The sequence below is a fragment of the Gorilla gorilla genome, chromosome 3 (assembly GCF_029281585.2).
Source record: "Gorilla gorilla gorilla isolate KB3781 chromosome 3, NHGRI_mGorGor1-v2.1_pri, whole genome shotgun sequence".
Taxonomy (NCBI): Eukaryota; Metazoa; Chordata; class Mammalia; order Primates; family Hominidae; genus Gorilla; species Gorilla gorilla.
The window spans coordinates 138911202-138936485 of NC_073227.2; the positions used below are offsets into that span (position 1 = coordinate 138911202).

General features: G+C 36.6%; 1 protein-coding gene across 7 annotated transcripts in view; it reads right to left on the bottom strand.

Moving 5' to 3' along the window:
* The window catches only part of SEC24D (SEC24 homolog D, COPII coat complex component), a 115813-nt gene that overhangs the window by 23984 nt on the left and 66545 nt on the right, over positions 1-25284 (bottom strand). For all 7 annotated transcript variants that reach the window (XM_019025766.4, XM_055385505.2, XM_055385504.2 and 4 more), the window contains 5 exons: positions 21525-21663; positions 18120-18235; positions 11034-11158; positions 6010-6201; positions 5310-5403 (listed from right to left, as the gene is read on the bottom strand). In XM_019025766.4, the coding sequence (XP_018881311.2) occupies positions 5310-5403; positions 6010-6201; positions 11034-11158; positions 18120-18235; positions 21525-21663 (666 nt within the window). The remainder of the gene's footprint in view (positions 1-5309; positions 5404-6009; positions 6202-11033; positions 11159-18119; positions 18236-21524; positions 21664-25284) is intronic.

The window sequence follows — 25284 nt, forward strand, 5'->3', positions numbered from 1 at the left end:
AATCCATTTCTCCAGCTCTCTGCCTGCAGCTGTTATTTGCAAAGGCACAGTGTGCCTGGCTCAGTTGCAAGATGTGCAGTAAGTGCTACTAATAATAAGGTACTTAGGTTTGTGAATAGCTCTCTTAAAAACAAAGAGAGAGAATTCAAGGTCAGTCCTGTCCCAATGTCTCTCTCAGTGAGTGACATTCTAAGCTCTGTGGAGTGGGTCAGAGAGGTGAAGACACAGCTGACACACTGAGAAGGGGTGTAACCTGGGGCCTGCTGTCTTGTCTCTGCTATGGCCAGTAGTGAGCAAAAATTTGTGTGCTGTCATCTTATTGTTGCATATGTCTTCCACCGAAAATTATTGATAGATGCAGCATTAATAAGAACACAAGGATAAATGAAGAAGCACATGTACGAATCTACAGGTATATGTACGCTGCATAGGAGAAAGAGACTAGCAAGGTTTTGGCCAGTAAAGACACATGAGCTCCAATGACCAAATCAGAGTAAAATTTACAGTAATATTGATTATAAAATGTTAAGCATGTTGAAAAAACTGAAATTCTATGACTGTGAATTTATCATTTCTGTAGCTTTTTTTTTTTTTTTTTTGAGATGAAGTTTTGCTCTTGTTGCCCCAGGGTGGAGTGCAATGGTGTGATCTCGGTTCACCACAACCTCTGCCTCCTGGGTTCAAGCGATTCTTCTGCCTCAGCCTCCCAAGTAACTGGGATTACAGACATGCGCCACCACGCCCAGCTAATTTTGTATTTTTAGTAGAAATGGGGCTTCTCCATGTTGGTCAGGCTGGTCTCGAACTCCCAACCTCAGGTGATCCACCCACCTTGGCCTCCCAAAATGCTGGGATTACAGGTGTAAGCCACCATGCCCAGGCCTGTAGCTTTTATTATTATAAAAATACTTTAAAAAAAATTCAAATATCAAAGAGGATATAAAGCTTTAAAAAAAAGTCTACCTTCTCCTCAACTTTTCTTGCCTGGCCCACCCAATTCCCCTAAGGCATTCACTGTCAAAAATTCTATTCATTTAGACATTCTCTACTCATATTAATACTGCCGTTTTATACTATAGCAGTAAAGAACATGGGTCCCACCTGCCATGATCAGAATCAGCCATTTTATTATCCAAATGACATTGGACAAATTATTTAACTTCTCTAATTCTCAATTATCCCATGACATAGGCAATACATTAAACTACACAAAATATTGTTGGGAGAATTCCATCATCCAGTACACAGTATTAATCATAATTAAACATACTTGACTGTCTTGTTAATATTACCTATAGTAGGCCGGGCGTGGTGGCTCAGGCCTGTAATCCCAGCACTTTGGGAGGCCCAGGCTGGCAGATCACAAGGTCAGGAGATCAAGATCATCCTGCCTAACACGGTGAAACCCCATCTCTACTAAAAATACAAAAAATTAGCCGGGCGTGGTGGCACACATCTATAGTCCCAGCTACTTGGGAGGGTGAGGCAGGAGCATCACTTGAACCTAGGAGGCGGAGGTTGCAGTGAGCCGAGATCATGCCACTGCACTCCACCCTGGGTGACAGAATTAGACTCCATCTCAAAAAAAAAAGAAAATTACCTATAGTAAAACTCTGAGGGAAAAAAAAATCAGGGCCCACTAGGAAAAAAGGTCTATATTGTTTAAAAGTCATATTTATTTTTTCCTTATAAAATGGTTAATTCTAGATCCATAATTTCATAAACACACAATTATATAGTCTTTTATAAGTAGCAAATTAATAAAAGATAAAGCTCCTATGTATTAAATGTTCTATTCCCTACAAAAATTTATGTTTTCACCAAAGCCTGACTCTGCCTATAGGAGCGAGTCATACAGAATTAATGAATGCCATATATCACTCTTAACATGGCAGAAAACAGGTTGAGAGAGGCTGGCTTGGAGAACTCATAGTCTGAAATTCAGCTCTGACACCCTTTCCTCTGAAAGACAAGTTATTAACACCCTCGACAGAGCTTATTATCTCTACCTGCTTTTTTTTTTAATAGAAAAGACTATCCTAGAATTAATGACATTTGTATCACAACTTTAAGTATCCAACTGTCTTCTCCTGTAGATCAAGGGCTCCCTGAAAAGGAAGGACCTTGATTTTGTGTTTCTCCAACCCCCACTGAGACTACCACCTTCCATTCTATGGTGCTCCATAAACCTTTGTGCAAGGAGCATTGTTTGTGATGCATTCCCCTGCAATCACACTTAGGTACGTATTATGGATAATTTACAGATAAACTCCCCCCAATTCATCATGTATTTTAAGAATAACCACTAAAGGCCATTTTCTTCCAATTTTTTTTTCTTTTTTTTTTTTTTTTTGCCAAATCTTACCCCCAATTTTATGGTGGAAATAATAGCTAACTCAGAAAACTGTTCTTTGGCCAAGTTAAAAGACAATGCCAGCAATTCATGTATAGTTGAGTTATGAAGGTCAGATTTTGAAATAAATGCAGATTTTGAAAGACTATGTGGGGAAAAAAATGCTACGAGTACAAGATGCTGTGGACATGGAAGCATTTACAACAGAAAAGAGTGCACTGAAGCCTTTAGCTGGATATTTCAAGGACTTTTCAAAAGGACGCATAAGAACTTTCCAAACAGTTGCTGTTTATCTTCATGACAAATTAGCACAATTTTTGGTTAGTTTTTGTCTACTCTGTTTGCTTCAAGAAGTTTACTACTACTGATTATATATAGATTTTACTTGGCATCTAGCTGATAGAAAATAAAGCTATAATTCAAATAGGGGAGTACTGTTCTGAAATGTTTTCACTTGAATACACAGTAAGAAAGCTTTCACTTTATGTTCTTTCCATTTCTACTCCCTGTGCACAGGGGATGAGACTCTCATCTCTGGTCTTCTGGGCAGAATATCCTGAGTTATCTGGCTGACCAGCCACAGTCCTGGGCTTTCCAAAGTTACTCTTTGCCCTTCTCCCACCCCCATTTAAAAAAATATAACCAACGAACATTATGTTTTGTATTACAGAGTTACATCTCTTCCAGCACACTGTAAGCAGCCTAGGGGCAGGGACAGCAGTGGAGCATCACGCAGCCTCTGCATGAAACTGGCATTGGGGAGAACAATGTTTACTTTGCCAGCAGGGACAGCAGTAACTGCCATTGACATTACGTTCAACAGTGTCACTTTGTAAAGATAGTTCCTTATCTATTTATAAAGAGTTATTTATCTTTTATAAAGATAGTTCATTCTACTTTGTAAGAACACTATTATACTACTCATTAAGTTTGTATTTATGAAGTTATCCTGAGTTGTTATATATTTAGATATTAGTTTCTTCTCATTTTTAAATGTCAAGGTAAAAATATGCATTACTATAACAATAAAATTGCAAATATAACAAAAAATAAGATGCAAAAGATATGAAGATACATCACATCGGCTGAAATGAGTTGGACTCTAGTAAACTGGCTGATGGCTGACTATACTGATTGCTGCAGTCGTTATACTGCATGAGCAACCGTGGAGAACATGGCTATTAAGAACATAGTGATTTTCATAATGCATCATAATTAGTATCAAATTTCAGATACATAGAATGCATGTACACAATTTGCTTTATATATTTTTTCTTTCTAAGCTGCCAAGCAGTCTCCAGACCTCTTGTGGACTGCCAATGTGGAAACCATTGTTGTAAGATAGCATTGCTCCCTTTTAGAAATGAAATATGGGGTTGAGCTGGAACTCTACGCTCAGATCCTGTGGAACCTTGGCTGTACAACTCTACTATGCTCTCTTAATTGGTGAAATATTAGCTAATGAATATCTACTCATCCTTCCTTTTACACACAAATCCATGAATGTAATATTATTCCCAGTCCTAACTTCTTAGAGTAGAAAGACTTGTAGGGTGATGTATGACTTATTGTGTACAGGAACATTTACATATGGATTTCTAGATACCTTACTGGAGGAGAGAAGAACAAAAACAACCCTTTCAAACTGAAATAGAAGATATTTGTTTGTAGTAACGTGGAATAAAACAAATTCCTTTCTTTCTGAAGACCAACCAATTATTATTTGTTTGCTTCTGTTAGGTGAGCCTTAATATCTTCAAGTTACTTTATAATATTTGTTATTAATTTTATGTTAAATTGACATATATTCTGAGATTTTTTGAGTGATATCCACAATAGTCTTTGATCCCATAAATGAATACTCTTGCAGATTAAAAAAACCCAAGCAAGAATCACTGTCTTAGAACCAAGTTATACATTTAGATATAAAATTATGTGGGAAGTGTTTCATAAACTCAGTTCTGTAATACAGTTGTTGCTGTTTTTGTTATTATTACTAAGCATTTTATGTTAAAAGTTAATTTAAATTTAACTTTAATAACAACATTTTAAAATTAATTTTAGAAACTAGCTGTCAGGGCCAAAGTGGTTTGACTCTTGTGTTAAGGTAATGATGATGATTTAGAGTGAGGGCTTTTTTTTTTTTTTTTTTTTTTGAGATGTAGTTTCGCTGTTGTTGCCCAGGCTGGAGTGCAATGGCACAATCTTGGCTCACCACAACCTCTGCCTCCCGGGTTCAAGCGATTCTCCCACCTCAGCCTCCCAAGTAGCTGGGATTACAGGTATGTGCCACCACGCATGGCTAATTTTGTATTTTTAGTAGAGACGGGGTTTCTCCATGTTGGTCAGGCTGGACTCAAACTCCCAATTTCAGGTGGTCTGCCTGCCTCAGCCTCCCAAGGTGCTGGGATTACAGGCGTGAGAGTGAGTGCTTTTTAATCATTATGGCTTCTTCAGTTTACTGTCTTCATTACTATGAGAATGATCAGAGTCATTTTGGACTCAGCTTCCCAATTGGAGACATGGCCAACCTCTCATCTACTTCTGGCAATCAGCATTCACATCTCTGTCACTGACTGTCACAAGGCCTTGGCCTGTCATGTTTGAAAATCCCATGGCTGGGGAGGGTGATATGGGAATCTGGTAGTTCTGATATTGTTGGACTAATTTTAAAATAGACCATATAAAGTTCATATAAAAGCCAGAGGGAGGAGCTAAACTGGAAATCCTGGCAAAATGAGTTGCTCAGATGCTAACAGTGCTGGAATGGACACACTGGGAGCAATCTGTGGTTTTGGTCATTTCCTCCTGAGATTTGAGTGGAAGTTTGGAATAGCCTCTAGTGACCCACGTTTTAATGAAGACTGTCTTTTCTTTCATAAATGAAACTTTCTTATTTTTTGTCTCTCTGTTTTTAAAATTTATTTACTAGCAATTAGAAGTGGCTTCTTCTCACCTTTAGTGCTTCCATGCCAGCCTGGATGACAGGAGCAAAGACAGTCTCATTTTCATTAGAGTCTGCAAACATGTCTGGAATCTGGTCCAACAAACTATAAGACATGAGTAAACAAAAGGTTTGAAATGTTTAGCATATTTTAATAAACTTCAAGCAATAAATCACTGACATTTCAAGCCTAAACATATATGGTATTTATTTGACACCAACACCTATAGGTAATTTTTCCTTAGGAAATGATATCTTAGCGTGGCTTGGCACCAAAATCTATGATTTGAATGGAACATTTACAAAATCATTCTTTGTAGATATTTTTTCTATTCACTGCAATACTGATCTCTTAGACTATAAATTCTTGGAACAGTGGCTACATCTTCAGTTATTACCATCATCATTGAATACATTCATCCATATATAGGAAATAGCTCCCTTGCGATACCTTTCCAGAAAAAGAGGAAGAACCAATAGGGCTGAATGTGAACATTTAAAAAATTCTTAGATACTGGTCTATATTTAAAAATCTCTTAGATACTGGTCTATATTTAAAAAAGACAGACTTAACATAAATGATAGAGTTTTATAATCTGTGTCTTGAAACCCCCTTGCTAATGATAAAACAATGTATGATTGAATCAAAACACAGTGCAATTAAAGACAAACACCTGATTTACTTTTAAATTATAAAACACTTGATATTTACTTATGAATCACAGATTGGGATTCTTGATAGTTGACAAGGAAACCATCCAACAAAGGAACAAAGACTTCTCCAACATCAGTCACCACCATCATCTGAGGCTGGGCCAGATTACTCTTCACATTAAAGAAATGGAGAACTTTGTTATATGTGATAAAACCCACTCGAATTGCAGACGTCTCTTCTTGCTCTTCCCTGTAAGGAAAAAAAAAAAGTGTTTGAGATGCTTTATAAATTTAGATGAAAAGGAGGTTTCTATCTGAAATTCAGCAAGTGTGTCTTCTATAAAATACATAAAAACATGTTTAAAGTTTTTGTCTTACTTTCTGTTACCAAGTGTAAACAATACTAGTCACGGCAATGGGTGATAGGAGTTATTACAAAAATAAACAAACTGATAAGGAAAAAAATCCTCAAAATTCTAGGTAAAAATCAAGTAAACACTTGTTCATATTTCTGTAACATATTTATTTTCAATCTATAGAAAACAATGCTTTTTTCATGAATAAGCTAGGCTTCTTACATTCCTTATAAACAAGGCTCTCTCAAAAGTCACCAGAAGGTCAGAAGAACAAATGGAATATTTGAAGCAAGGGATGAGGAAGCCATACTCATATTACTAACAGGACAGCTGCTTTTATTGAGAAAACACTTGCTCCTCTTCTCTGATTCTTTTCTTACATATCAGAGAATCTCAACAGAAAATAGGCTAGATTTGGGGAACTATATACCTTATAAACACATAGTATAAATATATAAAATAAGTTACATTTATAAAATGACAGTGTAATTGTTATTAGGTGACCATTTATGATGGTCATGGCAAAGCACTAAAAAGCTCCAAAGCTCTAAAACTATAACAAAAAGTAGATTTTTTTTTTAAGGAATTCCAAAACGAGGCCTTAGTATTCCTGTAAGTATAAAGGCATGAATGTTCTCGTTCCAGTCTATAGTCTATAGTGAGTACCTTCAGAATTTCATGGTCTAAACTTAGTTTCATGTTTGTTGAGTGCATTGTACAGTCTATTTTTGTCTCCCCTAAAAGAAAACACGTAGATACTATTGATGCTGTTACTAATTTTCAATGGAGAATATTACATAGTGCTCAATGGTTAAAGAAAAGACACAAAACATACATGCCACTTTCTTTGACCATTAGATGTCAGCATAACTTATTTTGATTAAAGGACAACTTTTTTGAAAAGGAACCTGGTTTGCCCAGCTTCTAAATTTTGCATACGGCCTAAAGAGTTACTCGAGTACAAGGGAGAGGAAAACGGAAGTATCTAGATGGAAGTATCTCAAGTTCAAATTGCTGATTCTGCTGCAGACTTACCAATTTCTTTGATATGTCAACAGAGTACAGGCTGATAAGGTACTGACTCTGAACTGTGTTTTCTTCTCTACTTCCTTCACTAACTGAGGCTATTTGTTCTTCACTGGGCAGTTTAAATAGATTCTCATAATCTCTTCCAAAAGCACTTGGAAACTGTTTATATTCTGGACACTTGCAAAGCTTTCAGAAATGAGAATCCCTATTCTTTCTAACTACACATACAACAGACACTCACACACACCTCAATTATCCTAAATGGTGCAACTTTATGCAACTAACCACTATGCTATACTGAATCCATACTCACCCCAACCCCCACCCGATTTATTTGAATCTTACTCTTCAAAACCAAGTGCAAATTCTTCCTCCTCTGTGAAATCTCCCCGATGCTACCAATTAGAAGTCATTTCCTCTTCTAAACACTTATAAATCATTCTCATTGGGCTCTTAGCATAAGGTACCTTTTAGTCACAAGTCCTTGACTGCATGCTAATAAAGGACAGGACCCAAAGCTTATGTTATCTGTCCCCTGAGGGTCGAGTACAATGTGGGGAATTCGATATTTAACTGAGGATGATTATCATGATGGTGAAAAACTGGATTTGGGATGTCAAGTTAGAGCCCCAACTGATAACCCAATAGTATACATTTCTTCCCAACTCCAGTTTAGTGATGTCACCCTGATAGTTTAGAACCAGCCTGGCTAGAAGCACTGACACCATGGATTGAGCTAACACTACAAATTAAGGCTTTATTTTTTTGAGAGCTTACCAGCACACCACTAGTTAAGCTCCCATTTCCCAGTAAAACTTTTTATGACATTAGGTGAAAAATATCCCAGCAAATCACAAAGGGCTTTTATTCTCTTTTAATAGTTAATTTAGAATCAACTAAGGCAAAAGACATAAAAGAAAATCTACAGAGGAAAAACTAGATTACTATTTCCCATTGGATTTGGACATTTTCAAGTGACGGGAAAGGAGTATCCTGGGATTCACAGGGTTCACTTAAGATCTAAATTAACATTTTTTAAAAGCATCTAATCAGAACATCCTACATTATTGCAAAATATTAGTACTGGTCTCCATGGGAACTTTTTTTTATTTGTTTGAGAAACAGAACTGTCCTAAAATTTTCTTCAACGGTATAACTGCCTTATTAAATCATATCCAGAAGAAAACTAATTTTCAGCCTCTCCTTCCTATTAATTCTAGACATGTTTTGTGAAGTTATATAAGAGATTTCATAAAGACTAATACGTTGATGTTCTTTTTTTCAATGATTACTTCTCTCAATGCTTGACCCATCATCATTTTAATGGAATGAACCTGACAGAGCAATACTGAAGACATTGGTAACTAGATGAACCAGAAAATTTTAAGATCAAGCATTTGGAACATTTTAGTTACAGCAGCATTAAAAACAAACAGACAAAAAAAAAAAAAAAGGCAAAATAACTAAAGAGCTTGATCTGAATAACAGATGAAACATTTCAAATCTTTTCCTTCCTGTTCCAGAGAAGTCAGAAAAGTCTGGCGACCTTGAGAGGCCAAAGGTATAAATTCAAAGTTAAATAGTAAAGAATGAGGCCTTCCTTTTTCAAAAGATCAGCTAAGAGATTAACACACTCTAAGATGTTAATCAAGACTTCAGACTGTGCTTTTTAAAAAGCTGTTTGGCAAGTAGATCAAATTGATGACAATCTTACCTTAAAAAAAATAAAGTTACGCATATGCACAGCCCAAAATAAATTTCAGGGGAGAAGAAACAACCAGATTTGTTTTAAAAGATAAAGTAGAAAAAGGTAATTGGCTTGAATAAAATCTTTTAAAAGAGAGATCGGAATAGTGGCAGAGAATAACCAACAGTATCCTTTTATTTTTTCCTCCTATCTTTTGCCAAAGTCACACATCTGTGCTCCAATGGTACATAAAGTTATAATGACACCAAAGGAAAGAGTGTGATTTCATAACTTATATCAACAGGCTATTAGCTTCATATCACCAGCGCTGATAAGGAACAAGGGACTGGTGAAGTAACTGTCTAGGATAATAGATTAGCCTAAGTTGAACCAGTTTGAGAGAAGGAAAAGAGAGAAAGACCATTTCCAGCAATTAGAGTAGTTTTCTTTCATGCTAATCAAGTTCAAATTCAGATTAAACCAACCCCATGAGAGAGTTCTGTAATAAAATACATCATATTCAGCAGAAAATCCATACTTCTCAAGTTTCCTTAAGAATAGGGTAAGGGAAACTACAGTCACAAACACATCTGCAGGCATCAGACGCCTTTCTTATGCCACCATCTTCAACTTGCTCCCAGCTCATTCTTCATTTTAGAATTTAGTTTGAAATTGCCTCGGTGTTTTTTAAACATCCCCACTGCTTTTCCAAACCATCTTCGAAAATATTATGACTTCAGCTTCACAGATACAAACAAAACCACTCCTGGGAGGTCCAGAGTTCATTTGTCTGAGCCTCACATCTCCCAAAGCACCAGTCATATGTGCAAAGAATACAGAGGAATGGGCACCCAAAGATTCATGGAGCTCTAAGGGCTGAAGCCAACAACCCACCCTCCAGAAAAACATCCTTTTCCAGAACAAAGATTGTTGATGTTCAGGGAGACAGGTTGCGGGTGGGACACGTAGGGACTAGGTTACAGACAACATTTCCCAGCCTGTTCATATTTCCTCGCATGAGGGATGGCATTCTCCCTGCTCATGAATCTCCTTACTAGATGTTATTCCTCATCCTAAACAACTAGTTTTTATAATAAGATAATTTTAAAATAGCCACATTTGATATTAGTTTTAGGAGAGGCAATAAGAGAGAAAAATAAAAGGATAGTGTTAGTTATTCCATGCTAGTTTCCAAATACCACTCTTAAAAGCTTTTATTCAAGCCAAGATACATTTTTTCCTCTTTATTTTTCAAAACAAATCTGGTTGTTTTTTCTCTCCTGAAATTTGTTTTGGGCTGTGTATGTGTGTAACTTTATATTTCTTATGGTAAGACTGCCATCAGTTTGATTTACTTCTTTGTATTAAAGCAGGTAATATGCCCAACAGCCTTTTTTAAAGCACAGTCTGAAGTCTTGAGTAAGGTCTAAGGTATGTTCATCTGTTAGCTATTAGAATTAGTTTTTCGCATTTCCTTGCTGCCCTCTTGCAATGGCAAGGAATGTGGTGCACCTCAGGCTGTTAAGTTACAGGACACAGAGGCAGTAAAGCTGCAAATGGGTTGGACAGCTTATCATAAGGGCAAAAGGAAATTGCTTAAAAATCTACCATCTCTGCCATAAGACAACAGTTCAGTTTCCTGTCATCCCTTCGAACTCTGCCATGCTCAGCAACTACTAGTTTCCATTGGAAAATCAATGCTTTGAAAAGTGAATAACACATCCAAAGTCTTTCCTACCACACTGTTGGGATTCTTCTTATAATTTATAATGTACTTTGAAAGTTCTTTACCATAGCATTTCTTTTTATCAGTTTGTTTCTTTTGCTTTGTACAAAAGATAACTCTAACTTTCTAAGGACTCAAAACAATGATGCTGTTTGATTTATGACTAATTACCCAATGTCCTCATTAGCAAAAAAAATCAATTGGTCATTCAGCACTTATCTTCTGGCCAATAAATTAATTAGGCAATAATGTATAAGTTGTAAAAAGAATGACGGTTGCCTTACTTTGGAATTTTTTCCAGCATGGTCTTCAGTTCTTCACATATGAGCTTGACAAGTCCATTCTTTATGTTACTATATGAAACATCAATCATGAAGATAAAGGCTGGTGGGTTGGGAGGCTTACTCTTCTATAGGAAAGCAAACACATCACATAAATAGATATAAAGTAAATACATTGCATAATCAAATGTCAATACTCATTAGAAACTCTTGAAAGTCATCAGATGTTTCATTTAATATTTAGGATATACCATCTGTGGAATTAAATCATTTTTCCAGAATATCTAGAGCATCTGGTTTCAGATGCTATTAAAAAGATAAAAGAAGTTGTTTATTTTCCAGGGTATGACCTGGGTTAGTATTGAATTAGACACTATTATGACATCTAGCACAGAAGGTTCACTTTTGCAAAGCTTTATTATTACCGTTGCTGAAGGGAAAGTACAGAATCATGGCCAGACTTGCTTGTAACACTCTGCCTTACAGGTCGAAATATGTTTGGCACACTAAAAAATTATGCTAAAAAAGAATACATATAATAGTGTTTGTTTTTGAAACTGTAATAAAACTTCATTAACTTGGATGTCACTATTTTAGACTCTCTTCTTCTATCAACTCTTTCCATTTTAAAGATATGAAATTGTTTATGAAAATATAACTATATACTTTTAAAAACTGTACTATATTTTTAAGTACTGACCTAGTTTTTTACATATTTGCGGTAACATAGAACGTCAGGCCTTTTCTTTATCTGTTTAAAATAATCACTGTGACATAAAGCAGCTGCTACGAACGTTTTTTAGTTGTTGGCCCCTTTACTGGCTGGTGTTCAAACAGCTTTTAGGAAGTGATCCTTCAGTTGCATCTTACAAAATATTTAGAAAAGAGAGCCACAGGCAAACAACTTTAGTGACCTACATACAGAATAAAGAATTTAGACCAACTTAATTTTTAACTTCATAATAAATCACAAAAATTTTCTAAAATTGTATTTTAATTATTTTAAAATTAGATGACAACGTCTGTAAATTATCTTACTGATTCATTCTATATCCACTACAAGGCTAGAGATAACTTTTTAAAATAAAATCCTTCATTTTAAATAAAAACAAATTATAGGACTTAAAAATCATCATCCTGAAAACTTCAAGCCTTTGCCAAAATCAGACCAACAAAGAAATGAAGGAATTCTGCTGTCTATGTGAATAATTTTTATTGCAAATCATTCCTGATTCACACCTACTTTAATTCACAGCATAGACTTATGCTGATTTATAATGGATGAAAATAACAACCTTTCCATTAGTTAAACCAAAACCTCTTTGTGACAAACCCAAGTGTGCTGTACCATTCTTTTAATCTCTTCTATCAGCATTACCAATTCCTCATGGAATATTTTCCATATCTCCAATTTGCACATTTCTACAGAAATGCTTCACTATAACTGGTTTTTTAAATATTCAAAATTAATTCATCGTTCCTCTAAATCACATTCTCTTCCCATTTCTCTATACGGGAATAACGTCACTACATGCCAACTCAAGGCTTCAAAGTGTGAAATTAGATTTGGCTGTTCCTTTTCCTTCAATAACTGAGTCCCATTGTTTTCACTTTCAGAATGATTCTTTAACGATGTTTCGGCCCATCCCTACTCTTAACCATCTGAAAGCTTGTCATCTTGTGCCTAGATAACTGTCATGGCTTCATCATTAGCTTTCTTAATCTATTTCTCTACCCATTCAATCCAGCTGGCTTTGTCTAGCCAAGCTTAACATGTATGTACTCTATAAAATGCTGGTTTTCCATGCCACCTTACTAAAACTGCTCTCTTAAAGGTCACTGAACCATCCAGATTGCAAAGTACAGCGACTTGAAATAAAAATCCAGCTCTTATCCTAGATCTCTTCTATCTCTTTGCAACTTCAGGCACACCAGACCACTTTGGCTCTCTTAGCTGCCAGGACACTGAAGCATCATTTCCTCTCCCAGTTCTCTAACTGTTGCTTCTGTTTTTCATTTTCTCATCTTTATCCAACTTCTCTCCTCCCACCCACGTCCATCACAGAAATCTCGTTCATTTGCTCAGTTTTAACCAGCACCTCTATATAGGCAACTCTTCAAATTCTCTCTCATCATGATTCCTTTTGAGCTCAAGACCAGCATTCCAATTAACTACAGCACACATCCACATAAAAGTTCTGCCAGCACCTTAGACTCAAAATTTTAGAGATTATGACAACATCTCTCCAACTATACTGGTCTTTCCTACAAGAAACTTATAAAAAAACACGATAAGCTAAAATAACCTGGGCTTGAAATCTCACTGTCTCCATGGACTTGTCCACCTCACTTAGCATCCACAACCAGTTAATTGTGAAGGCCCACGTGGCTCTTCTAGTTCCAGTAGCCAAATTTAGATCCTCAATTTCTCTCTTTTTCTATTATTTTTAATTGTGGCAAAGAAAACATAAAAATTGCCATCTTAACCATTTCGAGCGTACAGTTCAGTGGCATTAAGTGCACTCACAATGCTGTGCAACCATTACCACCATCCATCACAGAATGCTTTTCAGCTCGCAAAACTGAAACTGTACCCATTAAACAACCTCTGTTTCCTCTCTCCAGCACCTGGCAATCACCATCCCATGTTCTGTCTCTATGAATTTGACTACTCTACATACCTCATATAGAATCATTCCATATTTATCCTTTTTGTGGCTGGCTTATTTTACTTAGCATAACATCCTCAACATTCATCCATGTTGTAGCATGGGTCAGACTTTTCTTCCTTTTTGAGGCTGAATGATATTCCATTGTACGTATATACCACATTTTGCTTATCCATTCTTCTTCCATAGACACCTGGTTGCTTCCTCCTTTTGGCTATTGTGAATACTGCTGCTATGAACAAGGATATGCAAATATCTTTTTGAGACTCTGCTTTCGATTATTTTGGGTATATACCCAGAAGTGAAACTGCTAGGTCATATGGTAATTCAATTTTTTTTTTTTGTTTAAAGAAGTCTCACACTGTCACCTGGGCTGGAGTGCAGTGGTGCGATCTCGGCTCAGTGCAACCTCCAACTCCCGGGTTCAAGCGATTCTCCTGCCTCAGCATCCCAAGTAGCTGGGATTACAGGTGCCCACCACCAATGCCAGCTAATTTTTTTTTTTATTTTTATTTTTAGTAGAGACGGGGTTTCACTATGTTGGCCAGGCTGGTCTCAAACTCCTGACCTCGTGATCTGCCCGCCTTGGCCTCCTGAAGTGCTGGGATTACAGGCATGAGCCACCGCACCTGGCCGGTAATTCTATTTTTAATTTTTGGGGGAATTATCATACTACCCTCATTTTCTCATAGTTCGACAACTACATTAATTTCTAATGTTCCCTTGCCTCTAATCTCTCCTCTCATTATACAGACTGCTGTCAGAATAAACTGTCTGATGCTCAATACAGATCATAATGCTTCCTTCTCTGAGAACAGGAAATTTACTGAGTCCTCAGAGCCTAGCACAGAGCATGGCACCACAAACAGTGCTCATTAACTGTTGACTGAGTGAATGAATGCATGGATGAATGAATGGAACAACTCCACCTTCACCTTTAATTGTCCTCATGGCCTACTGAATTAACGTAAGTTCTTCAATGGCCTGACATTCAAGACTTACCATGATACTCATTTAACAAACATGTATAAAAACCTAAGAAATCAAAGATACAATGCTGGACCCAGGGGAAAATAAAAAGATAGGCTGCGTCTCAAAACAGTGTCCCAGCTTTACTTCCCATTATTCCCAATACACATTCTCCCAACAATTTAAGTAGTTTACATTTCCAAAATATCTCCTGTCCAAAAGTCACAGACTAGTGGGCCTAAGCCAAGAATTTGGCTGGAAAAGTGTTTTGTTTGGCATAGTGTTTGAAAAAATATTTGAATTTGAATATGTTTTGAGGGAAGGGGGAATATACTCTCTAATTATCCTGGTCCATGTCACTTCATCTACAATGTCTGCCTAGCCCCTAAAGAAATCTGAGTAAATTGTCAATAAGTTTGTGAAACTATTTCTGCTCACTGTCCTAGTTCTCATGTCCAGGCTCATAATTTAATCAGCTCAAATGTCACTTCCTCTATGAAGCCTTCCCAATCCTGTTTTCTTACGGCACTATGATTGTTCTATTCTTACAGCATTTATCATATTTGAGTTTATATGAAAACTATAGACATTTCTTATCAGGTCTATACATTGTAAGTACCTTGAGAGCAGGTTTATTATCTTGCTAATTTTGTTATGCCTTACAGCACACAGACAAGTACCTTAGACATGTTAGGCATCTGGTAATGTCAAAGTGAATTAAAATTAAGTGAAGAAACTACATTTTTGTTCAGAAAAAAAAAAAAAAGCTGACTTGGATGGAGACTTCACATTTCAAGTACACTTTACATGCAGATATATTCCATAAACTTATTAATGATAAACTCTCAGTTATATGGCAAAGCTGAGGCCTTTTTTTTTCTGAGGGAACTCCAGGATGATTGTGTTAATACTTGCTCATGTATACACAGTGTACTGATTAGAGAATAGGGCTTCTGTGATCACACAGATACGGTTTTCAGTCTGGCTCCATTACTTTCTGGATGTATGGCCTGAAGCTGGCACTTACGCGGTCTCTAAGCCTAAGTTTCCTCAAGTAATGATGGTACGCACCACATGGGTTCACCGTGAGGACTAAATGATACAATACATAGAAAGAATTTAGCCTACAGCTTGGCACATGGTAAATGTTCAATAATGTTAATTTTACCATCTAAAATCAACATTAAGATGAGCCAAGATGAATAGGAAAATATGATTTTGTAATTCCTCTTTCCAAGTGCATGGCGTAAAATATACATGTACAAATTAAATAAGCTTTTTCATTGTCTGAATAGCTAAGCCAACTCATTATTATACTTTATTTACATTTTAAATTATAATTAAATTTGAAGATGTTTACAGCATATTTATTATGAACTCTACTTGGAATAATAAAAGGAAGATTATGCTTACAAAAAGTTCTTCAAAATGTACAATTTTTATTTGGTTCCTTGCCTGGCTGGGTGAGATTTCCCATCAATTAGACTTCTGGAATATTTCCAGATAACAGAGTTTGAAGATACTAAGACTTTTGTTCCCAGAAACAGATTTGACTCTCTGCCTAAGTTACTACTAAAAAAGCATATAATCAAGATCATGTCACTTTTTTGGCAGAGAACTAGAAACTGAGAGCAGGGTTAGATTTATACTATGGTTGCAAAGATCGGCAAATAAATTTTCCATCATTAGTTACAATGGCTTTCTTACATTTAATTAAAACATTAAATGTTTGCATGTTGCCCAGTGATTCTCCTTCAGTTAACAGCAGTTAGGAACAAATAAACTGTCCAAAAGTCACTGTATTTTAGGACATGCTTCTTGCCTAAAATAAAGCATTTGTACCAAAAATATTCCTAAATTTCCCTAAGTATGTTCAGGTGTTGCAACATCTTAAACTAATAAAGCATCACATTTTCTTTAACAACTAGTTCTACATAATATATTGTAAAATAATCATATAAAGCAGTAAAATAAATGCAATAAGTTATGTTAATGGAAAAAATTTTAAGAGCCAGTCAACTGAAAAAAATTCTAGTTAGGAAAAATGTTCATTATCATCTACACTCAATACATGACTGCTCCCCTTGCAAACATCTATGAAAGAAATCTGTGGGTCAGAAGCTGTTTTCTGGGAATTGGGCATTAGTAGGCACTCATTTTTAGAAGAGAAAATAAGAAAATAAGTTAGAATGGCCCTGTTTCTTCAAGTCTACACATGGTGCTTCAGATATGCGCTGAAATCTGAATGATACGCAAGAAGATGTGATTTTCAAATCAGTGAAGAATTTTAAAGCCTTGCAAGGTATCCATAATGATGTCATTGTGACACTGGACAAGGGAAATGGCTAGTCCTGGGAATAGTAATACCCGCAAATTCATTGTTTTATTCATTCCACATACACTGATCAACTACCTATCCCATGGCAGATAGTGTGGTAAATGTCATAAAGATTACGAGGATATCAGAATCTAAGAAGACGGCAGACATGTAAGAAGGTTTAAATTCCATGGGGATAAATGCTAAAATAGAGATATAGACCAAATTCCGTGAAAAAACAGAAGCTATAGTAAATAATTACCATGATAAAGACAGAGAAAGTTGCAAATGCATATACACAATTAAAATTTCAGCCAGGCATTACAGAATAGGGAGGGGTTTGCCAGTTGGGGTATATAAGATGTGACAGGAGAATGGAAAGATACTCTGGTCAGATGAACATCTGGTATAAAGGCATGCAGTTGTCAAAGGGGCTGAGTTCAGAGTATGTGGTGAAAAGTTTTGTATAACTGAAGAGACAGCTGAGGTGATAGTTTGGGGGGCAATGCTTAATGGCCTTACAAAGAAAGCTAAATTTTTTTTAATTTAATTTTTTAGAAAAGAAATAACCAATAGAGGTTTATGAGAGGCAGTGAGTGTGGGGGCGTGTCTCATGGTGACATTATAGAGCAGGAAAATCAAAGGCCAGGATCTCAGCCTGGTGAGATAGACAGTGTAAGGGGGATTCTGAGAGTCCAAACCATCGTGGTAGCAACAGGAGTGAAGGGAGGTACAGAAACACGTCAATAGTCCTACTAACCATTTTGGTTGAGCTTTTCTCTTGGAAGGGAAGTTTTTCTGAGACTCTTTACAAAATAAGGGAGGCAGAGGCACTGTACGGAACTACTGCATTAAGAACCAGGTATATTCTGTCTGGCAAGGACATAAAAAATTATTGTTTTCTATTTCTGACACCACATTTCAGTTTTTAAAAATAATTCCTCCAGTAGATGGTTTGGCAGTTGAATCATGTTAACAACCTAGGAGATGGGATCTGTGTCTTAGGCATTTCTACCACTCCATGGTACCACCAAAATGCTTTGTTTGTGAATCAAGAGTCAGTTCTTTATATATGAGTTATTCACTTGAATTTAACATCAATGTATAAACACTTGAAGTTCTGGGAACACTTACTCTGCAATAATCCAAAGTGGCAACATATTCATAAGATCCTAGAGATAACTCTGGTTTCTCATAGTGGTCCAGTCTTCTTCCAATGTGGTCCAGATGTTGGAAATAGAATGGTGGAACTAATAAAAACAAAATAGGAAAGAAAATATTTTGTTTTCATAAACACAGGCAATTTAGTAAGTTCTCAAAATTTATTATGAGAGGAAAGGAGTTAGTATCTGGAAAAATGTATTTTAAAGCTGGAATGTAGTATATCGTAAATACCTACTATTTTAAAAACATGTCTTGGAAAAGAGGAGGGTTCTTATTCTATAAGTTATTGATGACAAAGAACATTTATGATTTAGACCATCCTAGAGAAACAGGGTTATGATTTAGACCATCCTAGAGAAACAGGGTATAAAAGTATTGGTGTTTTTAAGTTGTCACAACCCAAATTCAATTGTCCCCATTTTATTACCTCTTTTAAAAAGAATTCTGACTTTTCTAACTATTTGAATTTTTAATATACCTAACAGAAATAAACATTCGTTATTTGAACTATACTATGAACTACAATATTTATTATGCTTTAATTAAGAGATGTCTTCACCCATGTGGAGTTTGCATGGTAATCTTTTAATGTTTAGGCTTAAGAGTGGAGAGGATTACTGTATTAGGGAAAGACTACACCACTAAGATCTCAGCTAAGGAACTTTAATTTGATTCAAATGTCTAAGAAGGTTAGTTCTGGCAAAGATCTGGAAGTCATCCAATAGCACAGGAACACTTATGAGTCACATACTGAGAGCACTTGGACAAATATGGCCTGGTATCTCTGTAAAAACGAACTCCTGTTGCCTTGAGATTAATAGGGCTGGCTACTAAACCACTGCCAATAAAAGTATTTAGAAAAACTACCAATGCTCTGGTTTTAAACTTTTTGTAAAGAACAACATTGCCATTTGTAAAAACCATACAAATAATGCTTCTTGTTTTTAAGCCAACAATTTGGCATTATTTATTGTTAGCTGTGAAACTGACATAAGAATAACAAGACTGTTTTCTGAGGTTGTTCTTTTTAAAAAAAAAAAACCCCACTGAGGCTTGATTGTTCTACGTTGTTACTGTATCATGACCATTTCTTTTAAAGTAAATTTTATAAGGTTCTTATGCACATATGGATCTCTGAATTTGGAAGATTCAACTTCTTGAAAAGATTACATAAGTAGCAACTGACAGGCTCAGCTGAGGTAAGTAAACTTTGAGGGTCTTAAATTGCTATTTTGTTACATTTAGATGAGATGGAGGATGCTGCCTCAGCTATCTTAGAATGCATAGTACAGTAGTTTCCACATAGTATAACATACAATTCATTCACATCTACACACAGAAATGTAATATGTGAAATGTTTTCCCTTTAAATTTTATTTTATATTCATTAGCATTTAATATTGTCTATCATCTTTTGTAAGCCAGCATTCAAGTCATACCATAAATCATGTACTACCCTTTGGCCCCTGTCTTCCTGCATGTCTCTGACCACACATACTCCCCACTGGACAATCTCTGGACACTTTGCAAGGAAATAAGAGTGGAATCACTAAAGCAAGCCTGCTGGGTTCTTTCTAACTCCAACAAACCTCTGTCTTTGTTAAACCTAAAAGAAGACAGGTGTCAGCATACATCTATGGGAGTCTGGCTTCCTTGTAGGGACACATATTTAAGCCTAGTATGAATAATTCTACTGGAAAATAAACATGGCAGCTTCCTAGGAATGGATACCTGAGGGAACATAATCTGCTGTGTTGAGACACAAGAATTCTGAGTCGTTTTTCTCTTCCTGGAAGTGGCTGGGCCTTTTAAGGCCCTGAGCCGACACTTTGGGTAGGAGGCCAAAGAGTCACAGCAAACTGAAGATCCTTGCTGCTCTTCAATGGTGGGTATGATTTTGGTCACCTTTCTAAGAAAGCTGGGGGCTTGGGTGAAGACATCTGAGGAGCTGGTGGGCTCGCTGGAGGACTTTGTCCAAATGCTTTGGGAGAAGCCTCTGTCCCTTCTCAGGATTTTTTCCTCTAAAACTAAAGCACAGAGAAATGAATTGTCACAGAGTTCCTGAAATCCAGGTCCCAAGACTGAATGATAGCCATGAATTTGGTTGCAGATTTCATTCAGGTTGAGAGAGGAAACAAGATCTTCCTTAGAAAGAGAAGTAAGGGTAGAGAACTAACAATCTGGTCTCAATGGGATATCCAATTTGCCCTGAGTGGAAACCATAGTTAATGTAAGGAGAGAGATGTACCAAGAGGCTTAGGCCATAGGCTGGGATGAGTCTAGAAGCCAATGATTCAACTCCACAGCAAGGTGCGTTTAAGAACTGACCAAAGGTCTACATGAGAAGCACTCGCAAGGCCAGTCTCTGGCGCCCTAAGTTGGGTAAAGCCATGGACTGTGTGTGTGCAAGATAAGGTGGCAGGGAAATAAGAAGGCAAGCAACGCTCTCCCACCAGAGAATGCTCACAGAGCCAAGATGCCATGAATGTAATGATGTAGGAGGAATACTGTCCCCAGCTCAGTCAGCATTAGGGAGTAGTCAGCACCCGTGGGTAGAACCATGTGTTCACAGGCAGACAGTGCTATATGTTCTTCAGATCTAATTACCTGCAGGGAAGCCTGTCTACAAAGATAAGAAACAGAGAAGAAAACTCATACTCTAATAATCATCACATGGTTCAAAAAATGTCAATGAATATGGGAATGTTCTCAGCCTCAGTATGTACCTCATTTAACAACAAATAATTAAAAATATATAGACATGTTATAAATGTAATAAATGTGAAAACACTTTCAGCAACTTAGCAGTTTTCTTCAAAATCAGTAAATTCATACTGGAATAAAACAAAATATAATGAATACGGGAAAGCCGTTTTTAATAATGTTCCTTCCTCCTTAAACAATCCAACATTTACATCGGAGTGAAAAAAAAATCTATATAAGTGTTAAAGCCCTTGGTTATACCTAAGCTTTTCCTAAGTATCAATGAGCTGATTTTCAAGAATAACCTTGAGAAGTGACAAAAGAGGAAAAGTCTCCCAAGTTTATCATCTGTAATCATAAGAGGTAAAAATCTTATTTTGTTTCCCACTGAGGCTTTGTGGAAGGGGATTAAGAAATAAAATTTTTCCCTCTACATTTGAGTTTTTTAAGAAACATTTCAACTTCCATGTGGGGCTCATGTAGTTACCTAAGGTTAAAAGGGACTTAAATTTCCCAAATAGAGCCTGTCATAGTTGGTTTCCTTCTAGAAAATTATAAAGAAGGTACTGCTATATAGCAGAAAAAAGAATGTATGCTTCTCCTAAACTAAGAAGTATAATACATTTTAGTTAATAAAGAATTTCACAAAGAGCTTTTAATGGCACTGCTTACCATCATTCACACAGTTGCAAAATCCACACTGATATCTCCTTCCTCCTTCGATGAACTGCATAAATGGGCACATGTAGGCCTTGCACCTGTTGCATCTGACTGGTCCACTCTCGCCGTGATTTACCAAGTAAAGGGGACTCTATGGAGAAGCAAGAAAAATTAAATGAACAGGTGAGTATAGGATTTCTAGGTACTATAATTTGGGAAGTCTTTTAATGGCACTTTTTTTTTTTTTTTTTGAGACAGAGTCTTGCTCTGTCACTCAGACTAGAGTGCAATGGCATGATGTTTGCTCACTGCAACCTCCACCTACAGCGTTCAAGTGATTCTCCTGCCTCAGCCTCCCGAGTGGCTGTGATTATAGGTGCCTGCCACCATGCCTGGCTAATTTTTGTATTTTTAGTAGAGACGAGGTTTCGCCATGTTGGCCAGGCTGGTCTCGAACTCCTGACTGCAGGTGATCCACCCACCCTGGCCTCCCAAAGTGCTGGGATTACAGGCGTAAGCCACTGCGCCTGGCCTAGTGGCAATTTTTAAGGAACTCAACTCTTAGCTTTTGCCCCAGGACAGTAAAGATGTCTTTATTGATAACACATGAATTCAAAGCCATAAGATGTTGTCCAGAATATCCAAACAAAAGTTAATTTATCTCACTTATAAGGATATATCAATATATGTATATTTATGTCTATCTGCATATGCATATTTGCCAATATGTGTGTGGAGAGAGAACATATAGTGATGGTAATAATACCTACTTATACTTACGTTAACAACATTCTAGACAACTTGTGTCACATATTTTGCTAAGTTTCTTCATAGATTATAAATAAAGAGAGTTGGGCCTGATTTAAAAAGTTCTAGTTTGCATAGCAGTATGCTGTCTATGTAGTTCCCCCAAAGCACATAAACTATTTCTTCAAAAATGCAGCTATTTGAAGAAATATGCAGTAATGTTCATTTATTTAGGCAAGGCGGTCGATTCTACCTTTTCTGTTAGTTTATCAGAAAAAAACGTTTCACAGAATACTCACAGTGTAGCTGGCCATGCTTTGCCAGAACTGAAAAAATAAATCATTCAATTGCTTCTTCCTCATAAACATACATAGAAAGCATGATACATCTTTTACAGTTTAAAAGTAAAAAAGTTCAGCATTAAGTCTGCCTTCCCAACTCTTCTGGCTTTCGGGAGAAAACCACAGAGATACTTGTTTTTGTAAATCTCCTTAAAGACAACATTTAAAGAAAAGCTTGAGAATTGCAGGCTTTGGCATGTCAATTAAATTTTTCTTTACTGAAAAAGACACAAATAAAGCAGACTGCTTTTGAACGGAGGCCTGAAGAGCAGGAGGTCAGTGGGGTAGGGGCATCAGGCCGTTTTCTGCTTCAGTCTCAGAAAACCGAGATCCCCCATTGTCCCTGCCCAGATGTTCAACGTGAAAGCTGAGGTTTCAGAAATCATTTGGGAGGTCTCAGAGCAGAAACAAACAGGTTTATTAACACAATACTCAAAAGAATCGGGGAAGGATTTAAATTTTTTCTTTAATCATTCCCCTCTATTTCTGCAATGCCCTCTTCCCCGCATCTTGCCTCAAGAAAGCCAGAAGACGGATTGGATTTTCTTGTTTATGGTCGCTTCTGATCCACAGCATGGGCCTGGCTCTGGTGCCCCACTGGTAGGGGTTGTGACAAGGATTAGGTGAGTAATACATGTGCAGTGTACAGCATTGTGCCTGGCAAAAAGTAGTTGGAAAATTTTTATCCAGAACAGCCTTTCCTCTCTCAAAACCACTCAGCTCAGGACAAAGTCATCTTTGACAGGAGGGCAAGTATGAGATGGGCTTCAGGTCCTGAAGGCTACCTGGTCAGTTACTGTAAAAACATTATTGTAAAAATGATCTAGAAGACAGAGAATAAACTTTCAGGGGATTCTGATACACTCTAATGGTTAAAAGTTGAGAAGCAGAATGGATTTTTAAAACACTCCAGGAACTTTATTTAAATACATACTCACACATACAAATTCATATATCTGATGTATACACCACTCTTTCAGACAAACTTTTTGTTAGAAAGGCATATAGTGACAAATGTTTGTTCTCTTCAGCTGGTAATAGGAAGAAATTACTTGAGGAGGCAAGAGAGAAGCAAAAGCATGCAGGTACAAAAAAAGAGATTCTTAGAACAATAAATGGAAAGCTAGAAGAGTAAGAAGCGGAAGACAACAAATATGTGCTGTTCAGGTAGCTTCCTCTGGATTAAAAGTACAATTACCAATCATGACTCCAGTTACTGCTCTGTTCCACAACTCCAACCTCTGAGATCAGGAGATGCTTTCAGAAGTTAAAATTGGGAGAAACTCTGCAGTTTCCATTCACTCAGCCAAGTTTACTTTTCTCATCCTTTTATTTTCAAAAAGTCCAAAGGCTGTCACAAATCCCCTGATTTTAGAAACCAAATAAGATCCAATTATATGCTAGACAAGCCAAAAGTAATGGAAGCAAATTTGACCTTATTATCACTGATATGATTTGCTCAAAACCAGACCCAGCCTAAAATTACTGTGAAATTGTCGGCAACGAACACCTATGCATTCCAGTCCTGACAGATTCAAACTTGCAGGACTGAAAATGAATGTATAACAGGAAACTGGAGTCAAGTCATGACTGTGTCTAGGCTATTAAATACACTTACAGTTTTTTCAATTTTCACTTTTTTAGAAAGCAGATGATGGATAGGTAAGTAAGGTCTTCAGAAAACTGAGGTGACAGTAAAGAATGTTAAAAGCTTTTTAACTGTTTACATTTTATTTTCAGGCAACAGGGCAAGGGCTTCTAAATTACACTGGCTTGTTTCATCTCTCTCAGGCCATGTTGAAAAGCATCATAGATTTCCCTTTGCACTCTCCAGATGTCAGCTTATCTGCACCACAGTGTGCATGAGCTCATAAATAGCTAACCTTACTTTTCTTTTGAGTTCGATCTTGGTGTGCATGGTTTTAAAAAAAAATCAAGTTACTTTTCAAAAAATTGCCTAAGTTATCTTTTTTCCTTACCAAGAGAATTATATTTACCTCAGAAATATTTTCAGATTTTAAAAATTTTGTTTACAAATATACTTTAATATTTAGCTCTTAGTATATCCCTGTCTGCCCTTTCTTTTCTGTTCTTAAGTGGAAAAGTGAAAGGATAGAAAGACTGGCTATAAAAACCTCACCCGGCTATTGTTTGGTTCTGGCCCTGTGTGGCCTGAGTTTATACAACATGAAAGTGATAGGGAGGCTGAGGAAAAATGTGAATCTTTTCCTTGTATTTTTGGATTAACGGGTGTGCCAAATACTGTGCTGATACTAATTTTAATAAAAGTGCTTTAATTGAATAAAATGTATCTCTTGTGTATGTATATAAACACTGGTTGATTTTGGACCACAAGTGAGAATATCATTCTAAGAAATGAGACTGAGTACTAAAATGATATCCAACAATTAAGAAACAAAATAAAACAACTTTTGATTATTTTTCCATGTAAAAGAAGCAGACATCAAGATGTATCCACCAATGCCTTCTTAATACCACTAGTAAAATTTTAAAAGTCTTCTTATTTGAATACATTATCAGTTTTCCAAGTATTCCTGCCATTCTCTTGGGTAACTTTAACATTTGTACCACAGGTACCTTTGAGGGACCTACAGTGTAGCGGGGTAGAAAGACAGTAAATAAAAAAGTACACACAAATGCCATGAAAAAAACAGGGTATGAGG